Here is an 18,262-nt window from a genome sequence, read left to right on the forward strand (position 1 = left end):
CTATTTTAAGAGTAACGGGTGGAAAGTCCAGCTTGATACCACAAGATAGACCTCAGAATAAGCCACCTTCTGGGATTAAGAAACAACATTTCAACAGGTTCAAGGATGCTAAGAATTACAGGCCGAGAAAGCAATTCAGAAAAAAATCTCAAATCAACTACTCAGATTGCCGGTCCGTCCAAGCAGTCGTTTTGAAGGCACGTCCACCCGGTCGTACCCAGTGGGATACAGACTGCGATCCTTCAGGGAATGCTGGGTGGAGAATATTCAGGATCAGTGGGTAATCTCTACGATATCAAAAGGCCACAGGTGGAGGTTCAAGTCCCTTCCTCAAGACAGATTTACTCCCACACATTTACCAAACGGTGTACAGAAGAGGTCAGTATTAAGAGACTATGTGAAGTCTGTGGTACCAGTACCACAACAGGAGAGGTTTCAAGGCATATATTCTCCAATATTTCTGGTACGCAAGAAGACAGGAACATTCAGACCTGTGATAGATTTAAACCTCAACAAATCGATAGCCCTAGCAAAGTTCAAAATGGAATCACTTCAATCAATAACAATGGCGATAGCTCCAAACGGTTGGATGATCTCGAACGATCTGCAAGATGCTTATTTACACGTACCAGTTCATCACGATTTTCAGAAATTTCTGAGGTTTGCTCTGATGGATCTTCACTTCCAATTCACTTCGCTTCCTTTCGGATTATCCACGTCACCAAGAACCTTCTCAAAGGTGCTAGTAGCTGCCATTGCTGTTCTGAGAGTACAGGGAATAAGAATTCACCACTACTTAGACGATATTCTAATACTAGCGGAGTCGGAAGAGAAGCTTCTGTGTCATCGAGACAAGACGATCAGTTTTCTAACAGATCTGGGATGGATGATAAACAGCCAAAAAAGTCAACTCTCTCCAACAAGACAACTAATATATTTAGGAGCTCTTTTCGACACAATCCAGAATACAGTGTCTCTTCCTTTGGAAAAAATGACGAAGTTCACAATATTGTTCTCGAAAGTAGTACATCTTCCTTGGATAAGAGTGAAGAGGTGTCTACAATTACTGGGAATCATGTCCTCATCAATTCCCATGATAAGATGGAGATGAAGTTATAATGGGAATTTCTGACGCAATGGAACCAATAACAAGACAGTCCCTAGTATGGTGGACAGATGATCACAATCTCCTGCTAGGACATTCTTTGATTCCACATACATGGACCATTCTTACATCAGACACCAGCCAACTAATAACAATAACATTTGTAAAGCGCTTTTCTCCCATAGGACTCAAAGCGCATAGCTGTGTCTCAGATTAATACAGGGTTGCAGGCTGGGTTGTGTTACAGAGGAGATAGTCAGATGTTCATGAATGCCAGACTGAAGAGGTAGGTTTTCAGTTTAGACTGAAATGCTTCCAGGGATGGAGCTGTCCTGATTGGGTGTGGCAGGGAGTTCCAAAGTGTAGGGGCAGCATGACAAAAGGCTCTGTCTCCAAAGGTTTTGAGGTGGACTCTGGGGGTGACCAAGGTGTTACGTCCTTTTGATCTAAGATTGTGGGGGGTGTGATGCAGTTGCAACAAGTACTTCAGGTATCCAGGGCCCAGATTGTGCAAGGATTTGAATGTCAGCAAGCCAATCTTAAACAGAATTCTCCATTTTATCGGTAGCCAGTGGAGTGAGCTCAGGGTTGGTGTTATGTGGCAATGGCGGGGTTGGCTCGTTAACAGCCTTGCGGCGGCATTCTGTACTAGATTACTGGGTTGGGGAGCACATTGTCAACATCTGTGGACACAGGACTTGTGGATACCACCCCAACTAGGAGTGGTATCCAATGTGCTAGAATTGAGAGCTGCCATGAAAGCATCACAAATGTTCTCTCACTTTCTACAGGGCAAGGCAGTTTGTTTCCAGCTAGACAACAAAGCGGCAGTGGCGTATATCCAGAAACAAGTGTGAACTAGAAGTGCGACTCTGAGGGAACTATCTCCTCTGATGGATTATGCGGAAAAGAATTGAAAGGCATTGCAAGCAGTATACATTCTGGGAGTTCAGAATGTTCAGGCAGACATGTTATCCAGGCAAAAGATGCAGAACAACGAGTGGCAACTGAAGTGATCGGTGTTCATGAACTTAGTACATCAATGGAGGTTGCCGCAGTTAGACCTCTTTGCGTCAGAGATGAACAGGCAGTTGCCCAATTTCTTTTCAAAGAAGCCAACTCTGAACTCAATGGGGACGGATGCACTACCCATGCCGTGGAAGGCTTCACTGGTCTACGCCTTTCCCGCAGTGCCTTTACTTCTGAGATTTCTGAAGAGATTATTATCAGAAAGAGTGGAGGGGATTGTAATCGCGCCATTCTGGCCGAAAAGGCCATGGTCCCGCTGCTGCATCATATGTCAGTGTGTCCACCTCTGAAGTTGCAGAAGATTCCAGACATTGTCTCCCAGAACAAATGCCTTCACAAGAATCCTCACAGATTGGAACTGACTGCGTGGAGATTGAAAGGGGGATCTTGAGGCATTTCCGGACTTGTAAAATTCTTCCTCTGTACCACGATGGTCTGAGCCATGCTTATGCGCTTTGAGTCCTATGGGAGAAAAGCGCTCTACAAATGTTGTTTGTTGTTGTTGAGAGGAGCAGGATTCTCAGATCCTGTCATAGAAACTTTGCTAAAGGCAAGGAAAAAGTCTACCAATAAAACCTACTAGTATGGAAAAAGTTTATTGACTTCGCAATGCGAAAAAATATAGACTATCTTAATCCATCCATCCCTGAGGTATTGGAATTTATCCAGTCAGGAGTAGACTTGGATTTAAAGGGATACTGTAGGGGGAATCGGGGGAAAAGGAGTTGAAGTTACCCGGGGCTTCTACTGGTCCCCCACAGACATCCTGTGCCCGCACAGCCACTCCCCAGTGCTGCGGCCCCGCCTCTGGTTCACTTCTGGAATTTCAGACTTTGAAGTCTGAAAACCACTGTGCCTGCGTTGCCGTGTCCTCGCTCCCGCTGATGTCACCAGGAGTGTACTGTGCAGCAGGCACAGACCATACTGGGCCTGCGCAGTACAAGTCTGGTGACATCAGCGGCAGCGAGGACACGGCAACGCAGGCGCGGTGGTTTTCAGTGAACCAGAGGCGGGGCCGCAGCATCGGTGAGTGGCTGTGTGGACACAGGATGCCTGTGGGGGATCATTAGAAGCCCCGGGTAACTTCAACTCATTTTCCCCCGACCCCCCTACAGTATCCCTTTAAGTGTAAGCACCTTGAGAGCCCAAGTTTCTGCTGTCTCAGCTCTTACTGGAAACCTTTTGCTTCGGAAAGGCCAGTGCAACATTTTTTCCAGGCGTTATTGAAGATAAGACACAAAATACCTCCTATAAGGAAAGTTGTGCCAAGCTGGGACTTACCTTTAATATTATCCGATCTGTCAGGAGCTCCTTCTGAGCCAATAGATCAGTGTTCCATCTGGAATCTGACTTTGAAAACAACATTTTTGATCGCAATTTCTTCAGGTAGAAGAGTGTCGGAAATTCAAGCATTAGGGTGTAAAGAACCCTACCTAGTATTTTTTCCAGACAGAATAGTTTTGAGGCCACTGTTGCATTTTCTACCAAATGTTGTTACAGAAAGGCACTTGAACCAAGAATGGAATCTTCCAGCTTTTCCCAAGGAACAACATCCTTTGGATGTACCAAGAATTGTAAACAGATATTTATCGGTGACTGAGTCATTTAGATCGGCAGAAAATGTATTTGTCTGTCCTGCAGGCCCAAGGAAAGGCAAAGAAGTAACGTCAAGGACTATTGCAACCTGGATCATCAGACTCATCAAAGCAGCCTATAGAGCTAGGGGGGAAAGTTTTCCTTCAACCTCGGCCCATTTAACAAGGAGTGTGGCATCTTCATGGGCAGTGCATGCTGGAGTTTCGTTGACTACGATTTGCAAAGCAGCAAATTGGACATCTTCAATACTCTCATTAATCATTACCGGGTTGATCCAAGGGCACTTTCTACTGTAAATTTTGGGAAAAATGTATTAACTGCAGTTGATAAATAACAGGTGATTTTGCATTATATCCTTCCCGTCTTGGTCTTTTTGTGTTACTAGTTAAATCCCAGAGTATGCCGACATGGAGGTATCAGGAAACTAGGAAAATTTATACTTACCTTGGTAATTTTCCTTACCGGATACAACTCCATGTCGGCATGCGACCCACCCATTAGGGTCCATAGCTCTGAGTACTAGACGAGAATGCAGATGGGGTGAAGGGTTAGACCTTATATAGATTTTTAATTGGGTCCTGTAGGGGTCAAGGGGGCGGACCCTACCCAGAGTATGCCGACATGGAGTTGTATCAGGAAAGGAAAATTACCAAGGTAAGTACAAATTTTCCTAGTTTCCTGACATAAACTATAAAAGCATTTTACAACATTCATTCATGTTAGTTATTTTTGTATGCTGGGTTTTTATTCCCAATTACTTGGATAATTATGATTTATTTCATTTATTCCTCTATTTTTAAAGGAGGGGGAGTCTATATAATTTATGTTTAGGGGGAGTCAGTTTTGGGGGCACTGCCACTTCCTGTGAATTGCTGAGTTTAGGGGGAGACAGTTTTGGGGGGCACTGCCGCTTCCTGTGAATTGCTGAGTTTAGAGGGAGTCAGTTTTGGGGGCACTGCCGCTTCCTGTGAATTGCTGAGTTTAGGGGGAGACAGTTTTGAGGGGCACTGCTGCTTCTTGTGAATTGCTGAGTTTAAGGGGAAAGTCAGTTTTGGGAGTCAACCTTTGGGGGGAAGGTTGCACATCCCTAAACACATGCTGCAATTGAATGGTTAATCGCATAGGCATACACCGCCTCTATTAGACTGAAAAATGCTTGCACTGCATCCAAAACAAGTGCTAACATTTATTTCACTACGAGGAACTTTAGCTTCTAATATGGTTTGCATGCAAAGTATAATGTATAATCCGGGCAAGTGACCTAACCTAAATTAAAACATCATATGTAAAACCATGGGAGCAGCTAAGCATCCAACATTTTTTGCTTAGCTGCTCCCAAGGTTTTACATATGTGGTTTTAATTTAGGTTAGGTCACTTGCCCGGAGGTTGGCCTCACCGTGGCGCAAGTGTCTAGTACATTATACTTTGCATGCAAACCATATTGGAAGCTAAAGTTCCTCCTAGTGTAATAAATGTTAGCACTTGTTTTGGATGCAGGGCATGCATATTTCAGTCTAATAGAGGCGGTGTATGCCTAGTATGCCTATGCGATTAACCATTCAATTGCAACATGTGTTTAGGGATGTGCAACCTTCCACCCACCTTTTCTTAACTCTGTAAGTATATAACTACCAGGTTAGCTGCTCCCAGCCCATTTTCCTGAGTTTCCTGTTTGCATGATAAGTAGTAACAGTTTTGCATATGATTTGCATCTGAATTGAATGAAAAGTGTGCAGATAGCTTATTAGAGGTGCTGCACACATGAGCTGGTGGTCATTTCAGATGCAGGCTTTGTGGTATGCGCTGGCCCTCTCCTCGCTGTCCAACAAAAGGAGATCTATTTTGTCTACTCCTCTTGTTACGTGGCATCCATTTTGTCTCTTCAATCATTTTGTGTTAGCTAAATCGAAAATCGATTTTAACCACTTCAGGACCACAGTCTTTTCGCCCCTTAAAGAGGAACTCCAGTGAAAATAATTTAATATAAAAAGGTGCTTAATTTTTACAATAATTATGTATACATGATTTAGTCAGAGTTTGCTCATTGTAAAATCTTTCCTCTCCCAGATTCACATTCTGACATGTATTACATGGTGACATTGTTACTGTGGGCAGATTATGTAGCTGTTCTGGCTTTAACAGACAGCTGTAAACAGCCATTTCCTGTGTGTGTCATTGTTACATTGTGGCAGTTTGCCCAGAGTACCGTACGGTACCAGAGCCTCTTGTGGGAGGGGTTTCAGCACAAAATCAGTCATACAGCGCCCCCTGATGGTCTGTTTGTGAAAATCATTATATTTTTCATGTAAAAGTGGGTATCAGCTACTGATTGGGATAAAGTTCAATTCTTGGTCGGAGTTTCTCTTTAAGGACCAGAGCCTTTTTCTCCATTCAGACCACTGCAGCTTTCACGGTTTAATGCTCGGTCATACAACCTACCACCTAAATGAATTTTACCTCCTTTTCTTGTCACTAATACAGCTTTCTTTTGATGCTATTTGATTGCTCCTGCGAGTTTTACTTTTTATTATATTCATCAAAAAAGACATGAATTTTGGCAAAAAAATGATTTTTTTAACTTTCTGTGCTGACATTTTTCAAATAAAGTAAAATTTCTGTATACATGCAGCGCGAAAAATGTGGACAAACATGTTTTTGATTAAAAAAAACCCATTCAGTGTATATTTATTGGTTTGGGTAAAAGTTATAGCGTTTACAAACTATGGTGCCAAAAGTGAATGTTCCCATTTTCAAGCATCTCTGACTTTTCTGCGCACCTGTCAGGTTTCATGAGGGGCTAAAATTCCAGGATAGTACAAATACCCCCCAAATGACCCCATTTTGGAAAGAAGACATCCCAAAGTATTCAGTGAGAGGCATGGTGAGTTCATAGAAGATTTTATTTTTTGTCACAAGTTAGCGGAAAATGACACTTTCTGACAAAAAAAAGAAAAAAAAAAAGTTTCCATTTCTTCTAACTTGCAACAAAAAAAAATGAAATCTGCCACGGACTCACTATGCTCCTCTCTGAATACCTTGAAGTGTCTACTTTCCAAAATGGGGTCATTTGTGGGGTGTGTTCACTGTCCTGGCATTTTGGGGGGTGCCTAATTGTAAGCACCCCTGTAAAGCCTAAAGATGCTCATTGGACTTTTGGCCCCTTAGCGCAGTTAGGCTGCAAAAAAGTGCCACACATGTGGTATTGCCGTACTCAGGAGAAGTAGTATAATGTGTTTTGGGGTGTATTTTTACACATACCCATGCTGGGTGGGAGAAATATCTCCATAAATGACAATTGTTTTATTTTTTTTACACACAATTGTCTATTTATAGAGATATTTCTGCCACTCAGCATGGGTATGTGGAAAAATACATCCCAAAACACATTATACTACTTCTCCTGAGTACGGCGATACCACATGTGTGGCACTTTTTTGCACCCTAACTGCGCTAAGGGGCCCAAAGTTCAATGAGTACCTTTAGGATTTCACAGGTCATTTTGAGAAATTTCGTTTCAAGACTACTCCTCGCAGTTTAGGGCCCCTAAAATGCCAGGACAGTATAGGAACCCCACAAATTACCCCATTTTAGAAAGAAGACACCCCAAGGTATTCCGTTAGGAGGATGGTGAGTTCATAGAAGATTTTTTTTTTTTGTCACAAGTTAGCGGAAATTGATTTTAATTGTTTTTTTTCACAAAGTGTCATTTTCCGCTAACTTATGACAAAAAATAAAATCTTCTATGAACTCACCATACTCCTAACGGAATACCTTGGGGTGTCTTCTTTCTAAAATGGGGTCATTTGTGGGGTTCCTATACTGCCCTGGCATTTTAGGGGCCCTAAACCGTGAGGAGTAGTCTTGAAACCAAATGTCGCAAAATGACCTGTGAAATCCTAAAGGTACTCATTGGACTTTGGGCCTCTTAGCGCACTTAGGGTGCAAAAAAGTGCCACACATGTGGTACCGCCGTACTCAGGAGAAGTAGTATAATGTGTTTTGGGGTGTATTTTTACACATACCCATGCTGGGTGGGAGAAATATCTCTGTAAATGACAATTGTTTGATTTTTTTTTTACACACAATTGTCCTTTTACAGAGAGATTTCTCCCATCCAGCATGGGTATGTGTAAAAATACACCCCAAAACACAATATACTACTTCTTCTGAGTACGGCGATACCACATGTGTGACACTTTTTTGCAACCTAGGTGCGCTAAGGGGCCTAACGTCCTATTCACAGGTCCTTTTGAGGCCTTTGGATTCTAGACTACTGCTCACGGTTTAGGGCCCCTTAAATGCCAGGGCAGTATAGGAACCCCACAAGTGACCCCATTTTAGAAAGAAGACACCCCAAGGTATTCTGTTAGGAGTATGGTGAGTTCATAGAAGATTTTTTTTTTGTCACAAGTTAGCGGAAAATGACACTTTGTGAAAAAAAAACAATACATATCAATTTCCGCTAACTTGTGACAAAAAATAAAATCTTCTATGAACTCATCATACACCTAACAGAATACCTTGGGGTGTCTTCTTTCTAAAATGGGGTCACTTGTGGGGTTCCTATACTGCCCTGGCATTTTACGGGCCCAAAACTGTGAGTAGTCTGGAAACCAAATTTCTCAAAATGACTGATCAGGGGTATAAGCATCTGCAAATTTTGATGACAGGTGGTCTATGAGGGGGCAAATTTTGTGGAACCGGTCATAAGCAGGGTGGCCTCTTAGATGACAGGATGTTTTGGGCCTGATCTGATGGATAGGAGTGCTAGGGGGTGACAGGAGGTGATTGATGGGTGTCTCAGGGGGCGGTTAGAGGGGAAAATAGATGCAATCAATGCACTGGGGAGGTGATCGGAAGGGGGTCTGAGGGGGACCTGAGGGTTTGGCCAAGTGATCAGGAGCCCACATGGGGCAAATTAGGGCCTGATCTGATGGGTAGGTGTGCTAGGGGGTGACAGGAGGTGATTGATGGGTGTCTCAAGGTGTGATTAGAGGGGGGAAATAGATGCAAGCAATGCACTAGCGAGGTGATCAGGGCTGGGGTCTGAGGACGTTCTGAGGTGTGGGCGGGTGATTGGGTGCCCGCAAGGGGCAGATTAGGGTCTAATCTGATGGGTAACCGTGACAGGTGGTGATAGGGGGTGATTGATGGGTAATTAGTGGGTGTTTAGAGGAGAGAAGAGATGTAAACACTGCACTTGGGAGGTGATCTGATGTCGGATCTGCGGGCGATCTATTGGTGTGGGTGGGTGATCAGATTGCCCGCAAGGGGCAGGTTAGGGGCTGATTGATGGGTGGCAGTGACAGGGGGTGATTGATGGGTGGCAGTGACAGGGGGTGATTGATAGGTGATTGACAGGTGATCAGTGGGTTATTACAGGGAATAACAGATGTAAATATTGCACTGGCGAATTGATAAAGGGGGGTCTGAGGGCAATCTGAGCGTGTGGGCGGGTGATTGGGTGCCCGCAAGGGGTAGATTAGGGTCTAATCTGATGGGTAACAGTGACAGGTGGTGATAGGGGGTAATTGATAGGTGATTGATGGGTAATTAGTGGGTGTTTAGAGGAGAGAATAGATGTAAACAATGGATTTGGGAGGTGATCTGATGTCGGATCTGCGGGCGATCTATTGGTGTGGGTGGGTGATCAGATTGCCCGCAAGGGGCAGGTTAGGGGCTGATTGATGGGTGGCAGTGACAGGGGGTGATTGATGGGTGGCAGTGACAGGGGGTGATTGATAGGTGATTGACAGGAGATCAGTGGGTTATTACAGGGAATAACAGATGTAAATATTGCACTGGCGAATTGATAAAGGGGGGTCTGAGGGCAATCTGAGCGTGTGGGCGGGTGATTGGGTGCCCGCAAGGGGTAGATTAGGGTCTAATCTGATGGGTAACAGTGACAGGTGGTGATAGGGGGTGATTGATAGGTGATTGATGGGTAATTAGTGGGTGTTTAGAGGAGAGAATAGATGTAAACAATGGATTTGGGAGGTGATCTGATGTCGGATCTGCGGGCGATCTATTGGTGTGGGTGGGTGATCAGATTGCCCGCAAGGGGCAGGTTAGGGGCTGATTGATGGGTAGCAGAGACAGGGGGTGATTGACTGGTGATTGACGGGTGATTGACAGGTGATCAGGGGGGATAGATGCATACAGTACACGGGGGGAGGGGTCTGGGGGGGGGGGGTCTGGGGAGAATCTGAGGGGTGGGGGGGTGATCAGGAGGGGGCAGTGGGCAGGGGGGGGGATAAAAAAAAAATAGCGTTGACAGATAGTGACAGGGAGTGATTGATGGGTGATTAGGGGGGTGACTGGGTGCAAACAGTGGTCTGGGGGGTGGGCAGGGGGGGGTCTGAGGGGTGCTGTGGGCGATCAGGGGGCAGGGGGGGGGGAAATCAGTGTGCTTGGGTGCAGACTAGGGTGGCTGCAGCCTGCCCTGGTGGTCCCTCGGACACTGGGACCACCAGGGCAGGAGGCAGCCAGTATAATAGGCTTTGTATACATTACAAAGCCTATTATACTATTTCCATGCGGCGATCCGGGTGCTAGTAACCCGCCGGTGCTTCCGAACGGCCGGCGGGTTACTACGAGCGGTGGGCGGAGCCAGTCCCCGGCGGCTGATCGCGTCACGAATGACGCGATCGCCGCATAGCCACCCACGCAGCCGCCCCCGCCGATGGGCGTATTGCGGTCGTTTGGGCCCGGACTTTGCCGCCGCCCATCGGCTGGGGGCGGTCCTCAAGTGGTTAAAGTTTCAAAGTAAAAAAAGTAGTCATGATTAAAAACCGCCAAAACCCGCCGACTTTAGCGGTTAATAGCAAAGCCCCGTTACCTGCTAGAAACATAAATTTGGCAGATATGTTAAGAAGAACAGTGGGGACAAGAGGAACATTTTTTTTTTCAAAAAGGCCTTATAGTTTTTGAGAAAATTGATTTTAAAGTCCTAAAGGAAAAAAATTATATATTTAAAGAGAAACTCCGACCAAGAATTGAACTTTATCCCAATCAGTAGCTGATACCCCCTTTTACATGAGAAATCTATTCCTTTTCACAAACAGACCATCAGGGGGCGCTGTATGGCTGCTATTGTGGTGAAACCCCTCCCACAAAGAAATTCGGAGTACGTACTCTTGGCAGTTTCCTGTCTGTGAGCCCTGTTGCATTGTGGGAAATAGCTGTTTACAGCTGTTTCCAACTGCCAAAAAAGCAAGCAGCAGCTACATCACCTGCCAACAGTAAAAATGTCACCATGTGATCAATGTCAGAATGTAAATCAGGGAGAGGAAAGCTTTTACAATGGGCAAACACTCAGCAGAAGAAAGAAGGTCCCGCTACACCGATGGCTGGGTGAAAAAAGTCTCCGTTTATTTATCACATCAGTGGGTACAAAAAAAATGTAAAAAAGCTCACGCGTATCGGAGCTCAGGACTCCTTAACCTCCTTAGCGGTAACCCCGTGCTGGACACGGGGTAAGCCGCGCAGGAGGATTTCTCAGGCCCCGCTGGGCCGATCTGCATAATTTTTTTTTTATACACGCAGCTAGCACTTTGCTAGCTGCGTGTTACTCACGATCGCCGCCGCTCTGCGCTGATTCGCCGCTACCCGCCGCATCAGAGGGTGCCCCCCCTGAGACCTGTGCGCTGCCTGGCCAATCAGTGCCAGGCAGCGCTGAGGGATGGATCGGGACTCCCTCTGACGTCACGATGCCGATGACGTCGGTGACGTCATCGTGGCCCGTCGCCACGGCGACGGGGGAAGCCCTCATGGAAATCTCGTTCAGAACGGGATTTCCGGATGGGCATATGCGCCGGCGGCGATCGGCGCATACGGGGGGACGCCGCAGGGAGGGGGGAAGCATGTAGCTAGCACTAGGCTAGCTACATGCTAAAAAAAAAAAAGCTAAAAAACCCTCCCGCGGCCGCAAGGCCGTGGGAATCATACCACCAGGCAGGGGCGTAGCAATAGAGGTCGCAGCAGTCGCATGCGCGACTGGGCCCGGCTCCTGAAGAGGCGGGGGAGGGGCCCGGGGGGGCCCATGTCTTTTTATAGTGCGGCCAGGACTGAGTGCGGCCCGTGCGCCGTGCACGCTATTGGGAAGGGGGGAGCCGCAGCTGCGGGGAGAGCAGCCCGACCTCTCCCTCCCTTCCTCTCCCCGGGCCCCCCCTTCAGATGCAGAGTGACGCGCACGGAAGCGCTGTAGGCTGAAACTCACCTCCGTCCCTGCGTTCCAAGCGCCGCTGATCTCCTCTCGCTGTATAGATGCTGTTACACACTGCTTCCGGCTAAACAGGAAGCAGTGTGTAACAACATCTATACAGAGCGGGAGGAGAGGAGACCAGCGGCGCAGGGACGGAGGTGAGTTCTGCCTACAGCGCTTCCGTGCGCCGCGCACTCTGCATTTGAAGGGGGGGGGGGGGCCCGGGAAGAGGAAGGGAGGGAGAGGTCGGGCTGCTCTCCCCGCAGCTGCGGCTCCCCCCTTCATTATGGGGGGGGGGGGACCTACCTACCTACCTAATCCTGGGGGGCAGCTACCTACCTATCCTGGGGGGGCAGCTACCTAATCTAACCTATCCTGGGGGGCAGCTACCTACCTAACCTATCCTGGGGGGGCAGCTACCTACCTAACCAGTCCTGGGGGGGCAGCTACCCACCTAACCTATCCTGGGGGGGCAGCTACCTACCTAACCTATCCTGGGGGGCAGCTACCTACCTAACCTATCCTGGGGGGCAGCTACCCACCTAACCTATCTGGGGGGGGGGGGCAGCTACCTAATCTAACCTATCCTGGGGGGCAGCTACCTAATCTAACCTATCCTGGGGGGCAGCTACCTAATCTATAATGGGGGGCAGCTACCTACTCTAACCTATCCTGGGGGGCAGCTACCTACTCTAACCTATCCTGGGGGCAGCTACCTAATCTAACCTATCCTGGGGGCAGCTACCTAATCTAACCTATCCTGGGGGAAAGCTACCTAATCTATCCTGGGGGGCAGCTACCTAACCTATACTGGGGGGCACCTACCTCATCTAACCTATACTGGGGGGCAGCTACCTCATCTAACCTATACTGGGGGACACCTACCTATCTAACCTGGGGGCACTTACTTGTCTAACCTGTATTCGGGGCACCTAGCTAGTCTATACAGGTGGCAACTATACTGGCTACCTATATTGGAGGCACCTACCTAACTAACCTATACTGGAGGCACCTACCTATCTAACCTATGCTGGGGACAACTATTCTGGCTACCTATATTAGAGGCACCCACCTAGCTAACCTGTACTGGGGGCACCTATCTATCTAACCTATACCGGCGGCGCCTGCCTATCTAACCTATACTGGGGGCAACTATACTGGCTACTTATGCTGGAGGCACCTACCTGGCTAACCTATACCGGGGGCAACTATACTGGCTCACCTATGCCTGGCTACCTATACTGGGGGGACCTATAGCTGGCTATAGGGATTTGGATATGTGTGTGCGTCGGGTGTTGCCGGGGGAGGGGGGCTGTTGTTGCCGTGGGGGGGGCCCACATCCAGATTCAGCATCGGGGCCCAGAGGTTTGTAGCTACGCCACTGCCACCAGGGAGGTTAATCATAGCTAATGATGTGATAAATAAACGGAGACTTTTCTCACCCAGCCATCAGTGTAGCGGGACCTTCTTTCTTCTGCTGAGTGTTTGAGTTCCTTGGATCCCTTGCTCCCTTTGGTAGCTACAGGTGGCTGTAGCGAGTTCAGTTTTCCTCTAAAATGGGCAAACACTGACTAAATCATTAATACATAATTATTGTAAAAATCAAGCACTTTTTTATTAAATTATTTGCTCTGGAGTTCCTCTTTAAATGCAGTAAATACAGTCCATTGTCATTTACCGCATTGAAATGTTTTTTTCCTCTTTGTTTCCACTGTTCTTCTTAACATATCTGGCAAATGTGGTGTTTCTAGCATGTAAGGGGGCTCTGCTATTAACTGTTAAAGTCGGCGGGTTTTTAATCATGAATCATGACTAATGATCACGAGTTGGGTAATGAGCGCAATCACGACTGCATTCGAGAGCCGATCACGAATGCCGATTATGACCTCATGATCGCAAAAAACAACACGTGATCACTAGTTGCTCGTGATGAGCACCACTGCTTAGGCGTCAGGAAGGGTGCCTGCTATTAGTAACCATGTGCACTGGCTGCTGTAATACCAGAGTGCCCTAGACTATTGATAATTTATACCGATCAGAGTAATTAATCAATAATGCAGGGTAGTTTGCTGTTGCAGAAGCCAGTGATACAGGTGCTGATAGCCGACTTCTGTAGTGAGCAGAGAAGCTCCAGGCAATTTATATTAGTGTGATTGCTGGTAATCTTATCTCTTTTCCCAGCTCCCCCTCCCACCCTGTTGCCATTCCCCATGACCCTTTCCTCTTTTCAGATTTTAGTGGCATCTTTTTAACAGCTTGTCCCTGCCACACAGCATTGGAGATGTTTGCAGTCCCGGTGAAAGGTCTTCCTGCCATTTCTCCTCTCCCACCAGACTCTATGTCTTGTGCTTTTACCTCTTTTTACCCCCCCCCCCCCTCCTCCTATGCATCCCCCTTTTCATTTGTCCCCATTTTCTGACTGTCCTCAGAGGAGCTTACAATCTTATCATATCATAGTCATAGTCTAATGTCCTACCATATTATTATTATGTATTTATATAGCACTGACATCTCCTGCAGCACATTACAGAGTACATAGTCATGTCACTAACTGTCCTCAGAGGAGCTCACACTCTAATCCTACCATAGTCATAGTGTAATGTCCTACCATATTATTATTGTGTATTTATATAGCACTGACATCTGCAGCACTGTACAGAGTACATAGTCATGTCACTGACTGTCCTCAGAGGAGCTCACACTCTAATCCTTCCATAGTCATAGTCTAATGTCCTCCCATATTATTATTATTATGTATTTATATAGCACTGACATCTCCTGCAGCACATTACATAGTACATAGTCATGTCACTGACTGTCCTCAGAGGAGCTCACACTCTAATCCTACCATAGTCATAGTCTAATGTCCTCCCATATTATTATTATGTATTTATATAGCACTGACATCTGCAGCACTGTACAGAGTACATAGTCATGTCACTGACTGTCCTCAGAGGAGCTCACACTCTAATCCTACCATAGTCATAGTCTAATGTCCTACCATATTATTATTATGGATTTATATAGCACTGACATCTTCTGCAGCACATTACAGAGTACATAGTCATGTCACTGACTGTCCTCAGAGGAGCTCACACTCTAATCCTACCATAGTCATAGTCTAATGTCCTACCATATTATTATTATGGATTTATATAGCACTGACATCTTCTGCAGCACATTACAGAGTACATAGTCATGTCACTGACTGTCCTCAGAGGAGCTCACACTCTAATCCTACCATAGTCATAGTGTAATGTCCTACCATATTATTATTATGTATTTATATAGCACTGACATCTTCTGCAGCACATTACAGAGCACATAGTCATGTCACTGACTGTCCTCAGAGGAGCTCACACTCTAATCCTACCATAGCCAGTCTAATGTCCTACCATATTATTATTGTGTATTTATATAGCACTGACACCTCCAACACCACTGTATAGAGTACAGACTTTCATAACCGCTAGCGCTGTCCACATCCTGACGACTCCTTTTCCTAGCATAATATGTGCTATATAAATCCAAATAATATTAGCTATAATCGAATAGGTGGATGTTATGGAAAATGCCTGGTTTGTTGTGTCTCTATTGCTGCGTCTGTATATTTTGTATTCATAGTGAGGAGGCTTCATCCAAGACTTATAGACTGCCAGTTTCCCCCTCCTCCTTCTGTTGTATTAATACTTATAATACTATATTTCGCTATTATTCATGTTTGCATGTTATTAAAGGACTTCCGAGGTGAGGGGCAAGAATCTAGGTTTACTCACCTGGGTCTTCTTCCAGCCCCTAGCCAGAGGCGGGACAAGGTCCTCCAGCACCCAAGGTTGAGACACCAAAGTGCGCCCCTCCATCCCTCCACCCCAGCCGTCACACACTGATTGCTATTAGACTAAGAGGCGCCCCAGGGCCCCCAACCTCTTAATCTCTAGTTATCTGGCTTGCAGTCACTGCCATGTATCCCCTTTTCTTATTTCTCTCTACTTCAAGCTCAATAGGGGAATGATAGCTCATTGAGTTGTGTGCCCCCTCCTACACTGCGCCCTGAGGCTGGAGCCTCTCTCACCTCTGCCCGGTCCCGCCCCTAGCAGCTGTTTCAGTCCCTCATTATGGCCAGCCAGTGGGACACCGATGAGGACCAGGACTGCGGCAATGGACAGAAACTGCTGCCAGGGGCTGGAAGAAGACCCAGGTGAGTAAACCTAGATTCTTATTGTCGCCTCGGAAACCCTTTAAGATCTGATGCCAGTGGTAATATCTGCCTATTAGTATATATTACATTATATTTCTGTACCTATAAGTAATTAGGTGTTATTTTGCCTCCATTTTTAGGTCTCTCTCTTCGGACAATGAAATCTCCACGTTACGGCTTCTTCCTCGCATGTGTCTGTTCCGTGATTTTGTTAGTCTTCCTATTCTCTGTTATGAAGAATACTGCAACAACAAGGCACCAACAACTGTGGCCTCTCCGGCAATTACCGACGTGTCTTTGCTGTGACAGTAGACTGTTCAACGCCACCATCACGCCACTCCAAGACAACCGGACCTTTATCATTGCACCGTATTACGACGGCCGCGATGTAAATAACAAAGTGGTCCGCGTCCTCAGCATCCTCCACCACACAGAGGTGACGGAACTGTATTGCTTGTTTTGCTGTCAGGGACAATTTGTGGAACCCTCCAAGGCACAAATCGACATGCATTCAGATCGTTTTGGATTTCCCTATGTAACGACAGACATCCTATGTGCTGAGCCTGAGAACTGTAATGCCTCGTATCTCGCCGTTCATCCATCCAGCTCTGGGAGTATAACACAGCTGCCTCTCTTCAAAATACGCAATAAGAACGAGCAGCTGGTCACCAAATTCACTGTCTGCATTTCCACCATGTTTGGAAACTACAGTAACGTCCTACAGTTCATCCAGACCTTGGAGATGTACCGGATACTTGGTGCCCAACGAGTGGTCATCTACCTTAACAGCTGTAGTCAGCAAATGAAAAAGGTTATTGAGTGTTACGTAACACAAGGGTTTCTAGACATCATACCCTGGCCCATTGAACGCTACCTGCGGCCCGGCCTTGCTTGGCACTATTCAATCGATGCCAAGGACATTGGTTATTATGGTCAACTGGCCACACTCAATGACTGCATTTACCAGAACATGTATAAAAGTCGTTTCATCCTCCTCAACGATATCGATGAGATAATTCTACCGTTCAAACACCAAACGTGGGACAGCCTGATGGAAGACCTTCAACGACAGAACCCGGGCGCTGGAATATTCTTATTCGAAAATCACATTTTCCCTCAGACTGTTTCCACTGATAGAAACTTCTCAGGAACCTCGTTGTGGAAAGACGTTCCTGGTTTAAACATTCTCCGCTATGTTCACCGTGAACCCGACAGGTTATTTTATTTCAATGCTCGGAAAATGATCATCGATCCTACAAAGGTTATCCAGACATCCGTCCATTCTGTTCTAAAAAGCTTTGGGAAAAGTGTAAAGGTTCCTTTGGACACAGCCCTTGTGTATCATTGCCGGGGACCACTGCAGAAAAAACTACCCGCAAAGTCATTAATCGAGGATAAAACTATCTGGAAGTTTAACGCATCTTTAATTAAAAATGTTAACCAGGTGCTGAGTGAGCTAATGGAAAACGGAATGGAATGGAAAAGCTGAATGTTGGCTGAAGGTTTTATTTCATATTCTACATTACCTGGACTTTTCACACAATGCTGTAAATAGTTTTGCTTATTGTTTGTGTTGAGTTTTGTTTATCCTCCATGTTTGGTGCATTAATCACTAGACATAAGTGACACTATTGGGAAGACAAACCAGTAAAATATGGATGGTGTTTGGGACTCGTTGGCCCTTTTGGACACGACTTATCTTGTCTGTCTTGTTTATACATTTTATCTACATAACATCTTTTTAGGATCTAGCGAAGCGCACCGTGGCAAAAAAATGGCCATGACAATGACATGCTGACGTGGAGCCAACTGCATGATACTATCATGTCATAATTCACAGACAGTGGACATCAACACCACTATATAGCCACAGGTAGGTACCGACCACTGTTCCAGTATAGGTAGCCAGGCATAGGTACCCCCAGTATAGGTAGCCAGGTATAGGTGCCCCCAGTATAGGTAGCCAGCTATAGGTGCCCCAGTATAGGTAGCCTGGTATAAGTGCCCCCAGTATATGTAGCCTGGTATAGGGGCCCCCAGTATATGTAGGGGGGGCTGTGCAGTTTTTAGGCTAAATTGCACCCAGGGCAAGGTTGTATAATACCCCTCCCCCCGCCAGGTATATGTTCC

At 46.3% G+C, this 18,262-nt stretch overlaps 1 protein-coding gene across 5 annotated transcripts in view; it reads left to right on the forward strand.

Moving 5' to 3' along the window:
* The window catches only part of LOC137527998 (uncharacterized), a 104,080-nt gene extending 86,272 nt beyond the window's left edge, over positions 1-17,808 (forward strand). For all 5 annotated transcript variants that reach the window (XM_068249191.1, XM_068249190.1, XM_068249193.1 and 2 more), the window contains exon 2: positions 16,273-17,808. In XM_068249191.1, the coding sequence (XP_068105292.1) occupies positions 16,290-17,621 (1,332 nt within the window). In that variant the 5' untranslated portion in view covers positions 16,273-16,289 and the 3' untranslated portion in view covers positions 17,622-17,808. The remainder of the gene's footprint in view (positions 1-16,272) is intronic.
* The last annotated feature ends 454 nt before the right edge of the window (positions 17,809-18,262 follow it).

The sequence above is a fragment of the Hyperolius riggenbachi genome, chromosome 8 (genome assembly GCF_040937935.1).
Source record: "Hyperolius riggenbachi isolate aHypRig1 chromosome 8, aHypRig1.pri, whole genome shotgun sequence".
Lineage (NCBI taxonomy): Eukaryota > Metazoa > Chordata > Amphibia > Anura > Hyperoliidae > Hyperolius > Hyperolius riggenbachi.